The 14,961-nt window shown below is 41.4% G+C and overlaps 1 protein-coding gene across 1 annotated transcript in view; it reads left to right on the top strand.

Moving 5' to 3' along the window:
- CACNA1B (calcium voltage-gated channel subunit alpha1 B) overlaps nucleotides 1-14,961 on the top strand; it is a 417,311-nt gene that overhangs the window by 325,280 nt on the left and 77,070 nt on the right. Inside the window, exons 35-41 of the mRNA XM_040324212.1 lie at nucleotides 1,490-1,606; nucleotides 1,696-1,761; nucleotides 2,465-2,556; nucleotides 2,887-3,037; nucleotides 5,014-5,141; nucleotides 10,141-10,237; nucleotides 13,593-13,701. Of these exons, the coding sequence (XP_040180146.1) occupies nucleotides 1,490-1,606; nucleotides 1,696-1,761; nucleotides 2,465-2,556; nucleotides 2,887-3,037; nucleotides 5,014-5,141; nucleotides 10,141-10,237; nucleotides 13,593-13,701 (760 nt within the window). The remainder of the gene's footprint in view (nucleotides 1-1,489; nucleotides 1,607-1,695; nucleotides 1,762-2,464; nucleotides 2,557-2,886; nucleotides 3,038-5,013; nucleotides 5,142-10,140; nucleotides 10,238-13,592; nucleotides 13,702-14,961) is intronic.

The raw sequence follows: 14,961 nt of genomic DNA on the forward strand, positions 1-14,961 counted from the left end.
GAAAGACTGTGATGTGTTGAAGATGCTTGTTGTTTTTCTTGGTATTGCTCAGGAAACATCTTCTCAGACCTTCCCAAGCCTGAATGCCCCCTCTCCACAGCAAAAGGGGAACAGGAGTCACTGCTTGTTGACACTCCTCAACTTGTGCTCCTAAAGTAACATACAGGAAAAATAATTAGGGCTTCATCACAGTCCTGGGAAATGCATGAAATATAGCATGCTGCTGCATGTGCATTTTGGGTGTATTTTCAAGGACACTATTTAGCACGCTTGAACTAAAAATTCACACCAATGGATAAAAAATTCATCATACAGTTTTCTACAGGGCACCTCAGTGCCAAAATAAGGGATTTTCTTATGGTGGCACATTTTACCTGCTCTGGAAAATGCAGAAAAATCTGTGATCTCTAATGTGAATGAGCCCCAGAGGGAACATTTAATGGTGAGAAAAGGCCCCTCCAGCCTGAAAGTTTTGTTATAGATATGTCTAGACAGCAGTGACACCTGTTCCTCTGCATGTCATCTCAACCACTGCATGAAGCAATGCAAGCAGGTCAACTGTGGGGGATAATGTGACTCCGTTTAGGGGAGAGATAAAGTCTGTTTTATTGACAAAGGTTTTTACCTTTTCTAGGTACCGAAAAGTCATTGGTATATGTATTTTTACTAATATATATACATATTTTATACACAACGAGGGCACAGTAGAATTTGCTGAGGATATACATTGCTGTCTAATGATTTGTTAAATTTATTACATATATATAGCATCACATCTATTTTACCACTGGCTAGAAGTCTTCCATTTATTAAAGAAGGACATGGGACTATTACAGACATCTGTATAATATGATGGGTCTATGTTCTGATTTTGCATCACGACCTGTGGCCTTTACCTATACTTCTGGCACAGTGTATCTACTTAGTAACTTTCTGAGCATATTCTGAGTCTTCAGGTCAGTTTATGGTCCCAACAGCTATGACACCTTCTTGACGTCACCAATTTGAGTAGCCCTTCTTGACCAGCATAAGGGTACATCCCAGGAAGTCCCACTTTAGCGAAAGCACCTCTACTTCAAGCCTTTGTAGTTGACACGGCTGAAGTGAGAACAGATGGATACAAACAGTGTTAGTATGAGATCATCAGCCCATTGTGATAAAGCCTTCATCTCCTGAATGAAAGTTATCCTTCAAAAATTTCCCACCTGAACTATTTCACGTTTGTGTTAAATTAAATCAAATGTGTAATTAACTTTTCTGTGTATGGTCACCTTAAGAGTAGGAGAAGCAGAAAGAATGTTTGCATGTGTCTGGGTCCTGGTCCTACCTTCTGGTATGTGAACACCAGGCAAGCGGCAAGTTTTGTGCTTGACTTCGGAATGAAGTGGGCTTGGCTTTCTCTTTGCTCATGGGTCTCAATGTGGAATTTTATGCCACAATGTTGTCCTTGCCTTTTGTTGAATTATTCTAACATTTTCACCCAACACAGGAAAATTTCATCAACCTGAGTTTCTTAAGATTATTTCGAGCTGCTCGACTGATTAAGTTGCTACGTCAAGGTTACACCATCCGCATCCTTCTGTGGACTTTCGTACAATCGTTTAAGGTCAGTAATTTTAACTGGCAGATTAATGAAACTTTTTTTGTTGATAAAAAATATTTTCAATAACTGAGGTATATTCCATTTTTCCACAGGCCCTGCCCTATGTCTGCCTCCTTATTGCAATGCTGTTCTTCATCTATGCCATTATTGGTATGCAGGTAAGCACACAATGGCTAAGTCGTGTGTTTGAATAAAAAAATAAAAAATAATACTTTACTTTAAAGGCTAACTTCACCTTTAGTTTTGAGGCAGAAAAAAATGATAATTGCTTATAAATGCAGCTAAATGCGTACATTGATTATAATTTAAAAAGAGCAGAGGGAAATGTTTTGGAAAAACGCTTATATAGGCAAATGCCCATAAACTCTCCTAAACGCTTGTGCTATACAAGCTACTATGGGCATTTTTTCTGCCAGAGGTTCTGGCATCTTTTTCTGCTTATAGTGTGCATGGACCCTGAAAACTACAAATCTATTTGCCACGGACCTGTAGCTTATTCATTTAGAGGAATGTGTGTGTGCATGGATGATGCAGCTGTGTGACAAAGTCTGGGAGAGCTGCGCTGTTTTTAAGAAGTGACAGCGGGTGCTTAGAGAAGAACCCCCCCGCCTGCCGTCACAGGCAGTGGAGGATCAGAGGGAAGATGGGGCAGGAGCTGGAACGTGATACATGTCCCACCCTAAATATGGGTGGGACACGTAACATGTTCCAAAGGTGAACTTATCCTTTAACTGTTCATTTAAAAACAAACAAAACAGTGCATACCTTTACATGCCTATGCAATAGTTATTTTTTTGTGTTCTTATTTCAGAGCTGATGTTTTATGTGTATTTCCTGTCATTGATTTCTCTTTATGTTTAGGTATTTGGCAACATTGGTTTGTCTGATGATAGCGCCATCAACAGTCATAATAACTTCCGCACCTTCTTTCAAGCACTGATGCTCCTGTTCAGGTACATTTTTTAAATAAGGAAGGGTTAGAACCTCTGGTTAGGTCTTATTGCCCTGCCCCTGCAGGGGTGATTCCCTTTCACTTCCTGTCCTGGAGACACAGCAGAAAGTGAGGGCAAAGTTTCCTAAAAATAAAGAAAAATCCTACCTTCAGCTCCTTCAAAACTCTTTCCTACATTTATGTACTGTATGTCTTTTCTGTTTAATTGTACTTCTTGTTGTTTTTGCCACCATTGTGATATATACCTCTCTACAAGCTCCCCCCCCCCCATAGATAACCCTTTGTAAGTCAGTGTGGACTCTGATATGGCTTGTTCTAACCCTCCTTGTAGGAGTGCCACTGGTGAGGGCTGGCACGAGATCATGCTGTCCTGTCTAAGCAACAGACCCTGTGACCAACGCTCCGGTAACAACACAGCGGAATGCGGAAGTGACTTTGCATATTTCTACTTTGTCTCCTTTATCTTCCTGTGCTCTTTCCTGGTAAGCGGGGCTTTGGGTGGAGATTACAGTTTAAAATCCCCATGTAATTGTGGACCGAGTACTGATTTTTTAATCAATTTCAAGTGTATATATTGATGTTTTAAATAACTTTTAAGAAAAGCAGCACATTAAACACATCCTCCATGAAAGCATCAAAAGACCAGCAGTAAAAATGACAGATATGCAATAAACACATCAAGAAATATACAATATTCCAAGTCGGCATATGATGTTCAGTGTAATTGACGATGGATTTCGGGACTTTTTTTTTTTTTTTTTTTTTAAAGGACTGTTTTGGTTTTATTTACTTTTGATATTTTTTTTGTTGAATTAATAGGGGTACTATGTATCCTTTACTCATTCACATAGGTGGGCGGCCAAGGTTTTTGGGCTCCCTTGCTAAAGGGGGCTTCTTGAGCCCTTTAAGTAACCCCCCAGGGTTGTGGGGAATTTGGGGACAGGGTGTTTTGCCAGGCCCCCCCTCCTCCCTCTGATAAATACAGAAAATCCGCCGGCGGACTCAAACTCAGGCAACACGTTGCTTCATGCTTCCAGTTCGCACCCAAAGTCATTAATCAGTAGCATCCCCTATAGCCAATATCTTCGAATAAAGCGTAATTGCACCTTTTATGGAAAATGTGTCCAGATGATGCAAGAAACACTGCTCATCTGGACACATAGGGGATACTACTGATTAATGACTTGGGGTGCGAACTGGAAGCATGAAGCAACGTATTGCCTGAGTTTGAGTCCGCTGGCGGATTTTCTGTATTTATCAGAGGGAAGAATACGTTATTAAGGCTCAAAGAGGACAGAGGCAAGGAGCAGAGGAGTTTGTTTACTTGCGACCCATTAAGACCCTGCAGAGGGTTATATCTGCAAGCCCACATGACCTTGCTCATACAGGAGGTCCTACGTGTGCGGTAAGGGTGTTTATAATTTATCCTGGTGTATCCCTCAAGGAACGGCTTTCTCCTTCCATCTTGGATTTACCTTTCAACTTCACATTTTCATCGTTTTATCATCACCTTTTGACTTTTAACATTGAGACTTAATTTTATGCATATATGCTCACTCATTTTTATGTTCACAGTGTTTTGATTTAAGAACATTCAGTTGACAACTGTGTGTTACTGTTTATTATTTGTGGTTTGCACCATTTTAAATATGTCAAATTATTTGATGGTGACTGCACTATATATTATTCAATTCACATTAGCGCAACCCCCCTTTTTAATTTTTTTTATTTATTTACGTGCACCACTATGCGGATTTAACCTTCTATCAGTACGGGCCGCATACCCATACATGGAGCAACACCGGCCCATGTCACATAAGCTATCTTTATTGCTCACATACATATTGCCGGCCAGTAACTCTCCTGATCCAGCAACGAGTTTCCCTACACAGATTTCCACAGAATGCCCTATTTTGAGTCCATGCACAGCTCTTTTTTATCTGAAATCCTGATAAAGGGGAGTTTTTTCTGAGCTCCGAAACATGTTGGATTCTTTTTAGTATAAACTAAAAGATGTATTTGGCACTCCTTTCATTAGTGCACAGTATGTTTGGCATTCTGCATTCTTGTTGGTGGCCCCTGAACACTAATTAAAAAGGTCCAATCTCAACCTCTCCTCTGACTCATTCCTCTATCTATTTTTAAGAAACCACAGATGTAGAAAAAGACTGCAGTGACCTCCTGCTGGTCGCAAAGAGCAAATATTAAATATTGTGATATTTCATATATACCTGGTTAAAGGGTAATACTAAAGTGGGCTTACTCATAAACATAACAATACATTCCCTTTTAATCTCAGTGTGTGGGAAGACTTGCATTGTACCAGTTTCCCTCGGAAAAAATATAATAATTGGTTGTCAATTTTACTTGAAGATGCTGTTTTGTTTTGAATAATTTCATCTGACATTTTTTTCTATTTTTTTTTTAACTCTTCTCCCACCCCCCCCTCCCCGAGTAGATGCTCAATCTCTTTGTGGCCGTCATCATGGATAATTTTGAGTATTTGACTCGAGACTCCTCCATTCTGGGTCCACATCATCTCGATGAGTTCATCCGTGTTTGGGCAGAGTATGATCCAGCTGCTTGGTATGTTTTAAGAAAAAAAACTTTTTGTATACGAATTACTCAAAGGAAAGCTGACCTTGTTAAAAAGACATTTTTTCCCATTTTTAAGCGAATATGTCATCAGATGACAAAAGTTATGTTGAAGGGTTTGGATTAGATACTGTATTTGGTTTCTCCACAGATAAAAATGGTGGGCTAGATTCAGCAACGATTTACACCGGCGTATCCATAGATACGCCGCGTAAATTCAAAGCTGCGCCGGCGTATCTTCTTTCTGTATTCAGAAAGCAAGATACGCCGACATTGGCTTAAGATACGACTGGCATAAGTCTCTTACGCCGTCGTATCTTAGGGTGCATTCTCATGCTGGCCGCTAGGTGGCGCTTCCGTCGTTTTCGGTGGAGAGTATGCAAATTACCTAGATATGCCGATTCACAAACGTACGTGCGCCCGGCGTTCGTTTTTTACGTCGTTTGCGTAAGGCTTTTTCGGCGTAACGTTGTTCCTGCTTCTATGAGGCGCACTCAATGTTAAGTATGAACGTCGTTCCCGCTTCGATTTTTGAATTTTTTATGTCGTTTGCATAAGTCGTTCGTGAATAGGGCTGGACGTAATTTACGTTCAAGTCGAAACCAATGACGTCCTTGCGACGTCATTTGGAGCAATGCACACTGGGATATGTACACAAAACGTCAATCACGTCAGGTCAACACACATTAACATAAAACACGCCCCCCTTACACATTTGAATTATGTGCGCTTACGCCGGCCCCATTTACACTATGCCGCCGCAACTTACGGAGCAAGTGCTTTGTGAATACTGCACTTGCTCCTGTAAGTTGCGGCTGCGTAGCGTAAATACAATACGCTGCGCCGCCGTTAGATTGCGTGCCCCTACCTGAATCTAGCTCGGTGTATTTTGGAGCACATAATCTTAAAGGAGACTTGCACCAAGAAAAGAAGTCTACCGTTGCTGACCTTTGCTGAAAATGCTAGCTACCTGGCTGTTACCGACTTGCAACAAAGATGCAGAATAGAATTAGTTTTGATCTGATTTTATTTGCTGCATGCTTGTTCCAGATCAGTGACCCCCAAGATTCAATGCTAGAGGCAGCCAGCTACCTTTTTAAATGGAGGTCAGCAACCCCTATATTTTGCTATTTATTTAAAGTAAATCTCATAAATTGGGCATCTAATAAGATATCGTAGGAGTAAAAGTTACATGAAAACTGCGTGCGAAAATCATAGGTGGATTCATAGGCATCTTAGGTAGCTAATATTATATAAAAACCTTGTCTTTATATTAAAGTTTTAACTTTTAATTGCATCCCCTATTTTCCACACCTCCTTATTGGTCTGCGAGACAGCCCATCACTTTAAAGAATCAATGTATAGGCTCAGCAGATTTTAGGAGCCCAGATAAACTTTTTTTTAGAAAATGTGGACATGCAAGGAATTTTAGTTGCCTACATACCTAAATCTGTTGATTATTTTTATATGCAATGTGTACCTAACATCTGCTTATGTTTTTTTTTTCTGTTAAGTGTTTACTTCAGTTGGCTGTGTCTGTTACATATTTATTGTAAAAAAAAACTGTGCAAGGCCTTGTTCGCATGGAAATACTTGAGCGTATACTTTTGCGACAGCTGTGTGTTCCCATATGGGGATGCACACGTGTTCCATACCTCCCTGTGCAGGCAGTCCCATTCATATAAATTGGGACACAGTGGCTGCATGGACAGGGCTGCTGCTCCCAATTTGACATCCGTGTGGGTGAGGGCACGTGTTTGTGTACCCTGAATGCAGACAGTGTGAGTTCAGGGACACGCACACACCCACTGGGATCTCAGATTGGCAGCAGCAGCCATGTCCATGCAACCACTGGGTCCCGATTGACATAAATGAAACTGCTTGCACAGGAAAGCATGGAACATCTGTGCATTTTTGTGTGGGCAAACCTGGCCCTCCCATTGTTGTACGGGCCACAGACCAGTTCCAGGCCAACCTGTCACGTGTAACATGTTAAAATTTCATTACAGCAGAACTTGCATGCAACTTGCGAGATACAGAATGGTTGTTTCTACCAAAGAGTTACAATAGAATGTAACAGTAGTGCAGTATGTAGAATGTAACAGTAGTACAATGCTTCAAGGTTGATTTTGATGCCTGTTGTACAATGCCTCTTGTTCATTTTATAAAACTTTTATCATGCAAGTATCATGGCCATGTTTATCTAATATTATTGTCAGCTCTTTACTTCTGTCATCAGAGATTTTCCCTCTCCTCAGAGAAGGGCAATCTCCCCAATAAGGCCCCAGACAGCAATAAATGCCTAAATAGGATCTAGCCTTTCCCCTAAATAGTTTTAGTGGAAGTTATTTTAAAGTGATTGTAAACCCTGTATTTTATAACAAACATGGTAATACTTACTTGCTCTGTTTTGCACAGAGCAGCCCCAATCCACCTCTTCTCAGGTTCCCCTCTGGCGCTTCTGGCTCCTCTTTTTCTATGCATGCCACCATAGGAAGCAGCTTCCTATTGTGGCAGACCGGCTGCAGGCTTGATCCCGAGCTGCGCTGCCTGTGTTAATAGATGCAGGTTTGGCCTTGTCTCCAACAAAAGATTTGATTGACAGCAGCAGGAGCCAATAGCTCTCGCTACTATCAATCTGCCTTGTGAGGAGAGAGAGAGTGGAGAGAGCTGCTGCTCTTGTGCACAGCGCTGGATCAAGAATGGGCTCAGGTAAGTATAAGGGGGGTTAGGGGTGGAGAGCTGCACACAGAAGTTTTTTTTACCTTAATGCATAGAATGCATTCAGGTAAACTACCTTCTACCTTTACAACCACTTTATTGAGTAGTTAATATAGTTAAAGTAGATGTAAAGGCTGAAGGTTTTTTACCTTCATGCATACAATGCGTTATAAAACTTTAGTGTGCAGCTCCCCCCTCAGTCCCTCCTAATACTTATCTGAACCTAATCCAATGATGTGCATGAGACCAGAGGCTCTCCTGGGTCTCTCCCTCCTGATTGGCTGAGATGCAGCAGCGGGAGCCATTTCTCCCCCGCTGCTGTCAATCACAGCAAGTGAGGCGGAGGGCAGGGCTGAGCTGTGCTCTCTTTGTCTTGTGTCTGAAGAGTAAGCACGCAAGAGTGCCCCCACAGCAAGCGGATTGATATGGGGGCACTTGGCAAGGGGGAGGTGCCCAGAGCGGGGGGACCCGAGAGGTGGAGAGTCAGGGGTACTCTGTTCAAAACCATTGCACAGAGCAGGTATGTCATGTTTGTTATTTATTTTTTTAAATAAAATATTTTCCTTTACAATCACTTTACTATACCCATAAATGATTTAGGCTCAGTTCACATCGTCGCAACATGCGGCTCACAGCAGGGCTCCCGTGCGTGCTGGTTCACCGATTCAGGTCCGATTTCAGCCCGAATTTTGGGCTGAAATGCATAAAAAAAGGCACACGTTTTTCCGGCACACCGCACCGGACCCGCTGCGGAGATATGTGAACTGGCTCCATAGAGAGCCAGTCACATTTTCCTGCTATGTGAATTGGATGCAGGGAAACGCGCATTCATTTCGCATAGGAGTGAACAGAGCCTCAAAAGGTAAAATAATCACAATAACAAATTTAAACACACATTGGAGAATCATGGCTAGAAGGTACCAGCTTTAGATAATCATAATTAATATAAGGCAATCCAGCAGATATTTATTTTAGTTGTTATACATTTATGTTTTTTTGTGTGACATTGATAGCATTACAGGACGTTTCCAGGGTGCTATCACATGGTAATTTGGGGAGGCTCCAAAGCCTGTGTACACAATGCACATGCTACATGCACACTGAAGCTGATAAACTGCAGTTTATTGGCGTTTTGGCTTTTTTTTTTTAAGCCCATAAACTGAACTCTATGTTGGCCTATGTGCCCATGCACACCTGGGCGTTTTTTAGTGTTAATGAGCTTTGGAGTTTATTGGCTTTTTTCTGAGCGCCAGAAATTTGCGTTCAAAGTGACGTTTTTTGGCGGGAAAAGACGCTAAAAAACACAAGACGCCGAAAAACGCTCAAACGCCAGTGCCAGCATTTTTTAGCGTTTTTTTATCCATTGAAAAAAAATGTAAAAAATAAAATAAAAAAAAAAGCTTCAGTGGAGCCTAAGGCCCCTTTCACACGGGGCGGATCAGTAATGATCCGCCCCGTGAACCTCCGCTTGCTCAGCGGGGATCGCTCTGTTGAGGCCGGTGGATGACAGGGCGGTCCCCGCACACTGTGCAGGGACCGCCCTGTCTTTTCTCCGCTCTCCCCTATGGGGGGATCGGTTGAACATGGACCATCTGTCCGTGTTCACCCGATCCGCTAGACGGATGGAAAAGTAGGTTTTTCCTCCGTCACACTTTGGCGGATCGAAGCGGGTCGGATGTCAGCGGGCATGTCACCGCTGACATCCGCGGCTCCATAGAGAAGCACAGAGCGCCCGTTCAGGTCCGCCAAAAAAACTGGCACGCGGACCTGAACGGGCCGCCCATGTGAAAGAGCCCTAAAGCTGACATAATATGGAAATTTCAGGAGGTCAGTTGTCGACAATGGAGTGTGCTTGCTATGTAACCAACCATTGTTGCCCTTTAAACCTGAAGGTGGCAAACTCTGGAGACTTATTTTATGCTTTTTTTGCGGAATTTGCAGAAGGGGTGAATGGCAATAGATCCAGAAGCTGTGACAGACTAATCTCTATCTGTTCAGGTCCTCAGTATATGTAAAAGCCAGTCGATAATAGGGTCTTCCAGATTCCGCCTGTAAATGCAAGGTCAATTTGGACTATTTAACTGTTTAATTTGCAATCTACATAATGAATTTGTGACATTTATTAAAATTGCAACTTTTGAGTTGCTATGGTTAATTAGTACAAATTACCATTTTATTGTATTTGTTTGTGTGTGTTTTTCTCTGTCAGACAGTAAAAAGTTGATGGTTTAATGTTTGATCTTGATACACTGTGCTATTCTCTTTCTAGTTATCGCATTCACTATAAGGATATGTACAATTTATTACGTGTAATTGCCCCTCCACTGGGGCTGGGGAAGCGCTGCCCGTCGCGGGTAGCCTACAAGGTTTGCAATTCTGAAAGCCAGTTTGCATCCAAAAGGAAGCTTGGGGTGTCTAAAAGAAATTTCCAGGGTGGGCTGAGCCAGCATGCCAACGCAAGGCCAGCAGTACTGCCCGCTACCCAACTTATCATGCTTTTAACCCTGCCAATAAGGGTTTCAGGTGGCCTCACTTGGAGGGGGTCATAAGCCGGGTCTAGGGTATACATCTATATGATTTTTAACATTTTGGATTTATACATTAGTGTTCTCCATGGTGAGGCTACCTGGACCCTATTAACAAGCATGATGATTAGAAATTTCACTCCACCACTTCAATGCTGCAGGGGAATGTGATGCACCAGACATTGAAGGGTTGAAATTGGCACCCATTTTGTGGTAAAAAAAAAACAAGGGGCATGGTTATGTCACCTTGAAATTGCGTGCCACACTCTCTGCTCAACACCGCCCGCTGAATGTCAATCTTTCAGTGAAATGGTTTGAACAGAAAGAAAACAAAGTCCCTTCCCCTCACCCATCTGACTAACCTCTGCCAAACCCCTAAATCAGTACAAAAAAACATACCTGTGCTTGAATGTCAAGGGTGTACAGTTTCATGCTAATCAGATATGTTTTTTTTTTTTGTTTGTTTCCCTTCCATGTTGAACCCCTTCCTTGGCTGCCATCTTCCCTTTCATTTTGCCTGTACTTTGCTTTCCATCTTTGTTTCATGGTTGTTTTGCAATCTTTTTAATTTGCGCTTTTCTTTCTTTCTTTCTCTTTCTTTCTCTCTTCTACTTCCATTATTTTAATCTCTGATCTTATGACTTTTTTGTTTTCTATGTTTTTGGGTCTTACCATTTTCATCATGCCTCATTGGGTCTGTTTCATGTGTCTTCTACTAAATCATGGCCTGGATATATTTTTTTCTGTTGCCTAACCTTTCTGCCTTATCACTTCTATCATAACTATGTGCCAATCAATGGCCTTTCCTATGCTTGTCCATATCTTTGGGCACTCTTCCTGTCTCCTTGCCAACCTTGTTGTTACTTGTTCACATTCTTGCTCTTGTTGGATCCATACGTGGTGTGCATACTCCCTCCTTGTACATCTGTCCTTTCCTGCTACACCTATGTCGACTTCTTTCCCATCGATGCAGTGGGCGCATTGGCTACACTGATATGTACGAGATGCTGCGACATATGCCCCCTCCCCTTGGCCTTGGGAAGAAATGCCCTGCACGTGTGGCATATAAGGTAGAAGAGATGTCACCCTCCTCCTCTTCTGTGCCAGTGACTCGCTGGTCTGTGTACTGTGGCCGTGCTGTGTATCTATCCTTGTAATCTGTACATCCCCCTCACATTTCTCTATCTGGTGGTCTGTGTAAATCTGCTGGCTATCTAGCTAACCAGGACCCTCTACACAGCTGTTTTAGTCTATTAGTCTTACAGTGCATCTGACTTTAGTTACAAACCCAACTCTTGAGAAACATTTTTTTTCCCTTTTCACTATTTCCTACTTTACCACCACTATACCAGTTTCTTCTGTATAGTCTGATAGTCCTCTAAAACGACAACTGACTTGCATGCTGTCATTTGCATATCCGGTTGCATGAAGTTTGGATGCATGTCTTCTATATATTATGGAGTTGCCTGGCTAATAAACCTTACTTTGACTGTTGTCAGCCTCAGATTACTAAAAGGTACAAGGTAGTTTTTCTTTAAAATTTGCCAGTAAGCTCCTAACAGGTTTCAAGACAGATCAAGGTGGTTAAAGTGACCCTTAAATTGATAATGTACAAACGTTTGTAATAGCTAAAATGGAAAATTCAGATTCTGGCCAACCCACAGAAGTAATCTATACCTAGAAAGGCAGTTAAAAATAGGCCCAACAATTTTCTTATTTTGTAGAATGGGGAGTAGCCATGCAGTCCTTTGACATATGTGTGATATACATTTTGTCATGGCTTGTTTTTGAAGGCTTGTAACTAATTAGTCACCTGAGGCTGACAATCCTATCACCAATACATTTTCCTTGACTTTTCCCCATGGTCTTGACCTTAGGTTAACCAGTTTCCTGGACATGCTTAATATTACGAAATTCTGACCGAGAACTCATTAAGGAGATTCTTTAGTCAGCTTCAAAATTCTCTTGTTTTTTTAGCTTGGTTGTCTCCTAAAATACCTAAAGAAATCTCTTGATAACAGTCAATATGGCATAGTTGACAATGCCATTTGTGTCTGTGCTGCTTCATTGCATTAAAGGCGCTTATGCAATGGCACTCTTGAGACATTTTAGTGTTTTAAGAGGCAGCTTAGCTAAAAAGTAGGACAGATGGTGCTTTGCACACAATTTGAACAATTTTTTTCTGAAATCTAAAAAGACTGGGGAAGAGTCAAATTTGGAGCCAGTGGTTGCTCTACTGGCTTTCATCTTTACTTGTGATATTTTTAAAAATGGATGCTGAAAAATTTGTTTACTGTGCAAGGTGTGTCCCCAGTCTGTGACTCTCAGCTACTCGAATTTGAACGTAAAGTTTTTTTTTTTTCATTCACTAAAGGAACTTACATTCCTCAAAATTAATCGTAGATCTTCTGATTGGATAAATTGGCTATTTTTAAAGGGAATCTATAACACACCAACATTAGCAAGTACCGCTTTGGAGTTACAGAAGAACTACTTAATTTTACTTGTTTTTTTCCCCATATTGCTTTAAAGCAGGGGTCTCAAACTGGCGGCCCTCCAGATGTTGCGAAACTACAAGTCCCATGAGGCATTGCAAGGCTGACAGTTACAAGCATGACTCCCACAGGCAGAAGCATGATGGGACTTGTAGTTTCACAACAGCTGGAGGGCCGCCAGTTTGAGACCCCTGCTTTAAAGGAATCATTATAGGTCTGATTAGCAAATTGCAATTACTTTGCCAAGCAAGAAACACAGCAGGCCCACTGTATGTAGTGAGAATTTATGGATGCCACCCTGGGTGCACATGTAATAGAATCACATTTCAATAGGATTACATACACAAAATATAATAAAATTATTTACATTAAGCTGGTTAAATTAAAATATGCACCCGAAAAATTAAAACACTATAGGTTTCCTTTAAAGGGGAAACATTATCAGAATGTCACTTTGAGACACAGTACCACTTAAAAAGTACTCATAGTATGTCCCTTTGTAGATAAATGTTGATTATTTATTCTATAAAGTTAGACTGTTATACCTCTCTGCACCGGGAATACTCAGTGTTCAGTTTTATAGCTATTTGAAGGCAACAAATATTGGTTGAGATGTAGCAGACTGGCCCTCCTTGAACAGTGGTTGTATAATAAACCAATGACAGCTTTGGCCTCCATGATGATTTGGCTTTTTCCTGCAGCGTTTGGTAAAGATGAACATGCCAATCTCTGATACAGACCTTACCGTCCACTTCACGTCCACACTGATGGCGTTAATTCGCACAGCACTGGACATTAAATTGGCCGCAGGTGGGTTGTTTTAAGCATTTTATGCCACAGGTAATTCTTCTTTCAATTTCTTGTTTATATTTGACATGAATTTTCTGCACATATTGTTCCTAACCGTGTACAATTTCCTCTTGCTAGTGTTAAAGCCAATTAGACCTCAAAGTGAAGAACTCTCAGAATCACGGCTGTCTTAATGAGAGAGCACACCTGGGGACTGCCAAGGGGCCCCAGCTGCATGGGGGCCCCTGCCCTTTCCCCAAAGCAGCTGATCCTGGAGCACGGGCTGCCCCGAAATTGGGGCAGCCCGGGCTGCCCTTCTACATCCCAGATACCACTCCAGCTCTCTGACCCATCTACACCCTAGATATCCCCTACATCCTACCTACTTGATTTCGGTTTACCTACACTGTCTCCATTGTAGGGGCCCCAGAGCATTACTTTGCCCAGGGGCCCATGATGCTATGAAGACGGCCCTGCTCAGAATGCTATAGGATTCATGCACTTAAGAACTTTATATAGCATACATCTGTCTGAGAAGAACACATCTAGACTTACCACTTGTAGACTTCATTAAAGCCCAAGTCCAACCAAAACATTCTTAAAGAGTAACGCCTCTTTTTTTGAAAGAAAGAAACAATCCCCTTTGTGTGACCAAGGTACATTGTGAGGATTTTACAAAACATTGTTGCAGAGAACTAGCTGTTTCTGCTCTGAAGTTGAAGCTGTTTATTGTGTGCAGAGTGAATCTGAATAATAGTGACTTTTTCACGAATGAGCTGATGTACTTGCTGTCCAATGTGGGAAATTGCAGTTCCTGCATCACTTTAAAAGTGATTAATCATTTCGAAGTATCCTACCAAAATGACATTTTTTGTTGCAGAGGATTCCTAAAATATGACTTGTATCTTTGTGCAGACCTCTGGGAATGTCTGTGAGCCAATCACAGAAGCAGGAAATTACATTTCTGGGGGTGTTCCATACATGTGGTTTATGTAACACAGCTAGATGACCATATTTCATAGAATTTTACAGAAAATTACAGGACTGCAAAATTAGAAGAAAAGGTAATTTTTAATAATAATCAAATACGGAACTGCGTTGCTTTAACTTACAATTTGCACGGTCATACAATGCTGTAAATAAATGTAATTTTTTCCCCACTATCAGAGCTTTCTTTTGGTGGTATTTGATCACCACTGGGTTTTTTATTTTTATAAACAAAAAAAAAAGAATGACAATTTAGAAAAAAAAAAACACTTTTTTTTTTTATTTGTTATAAAA

Source organism: Rana temporaria, chromosome 9 (assembly GCF_905171775.1).
Source record: "Rana temporaria chromosome 9, aRanTem1.1, whole genome shotgun sequence".
Lineage (NCBI taxonomy): Eukaryota > Metazoa > Chordata > Amphibia > Anura > Ranidae > Rana > Rana temporaria.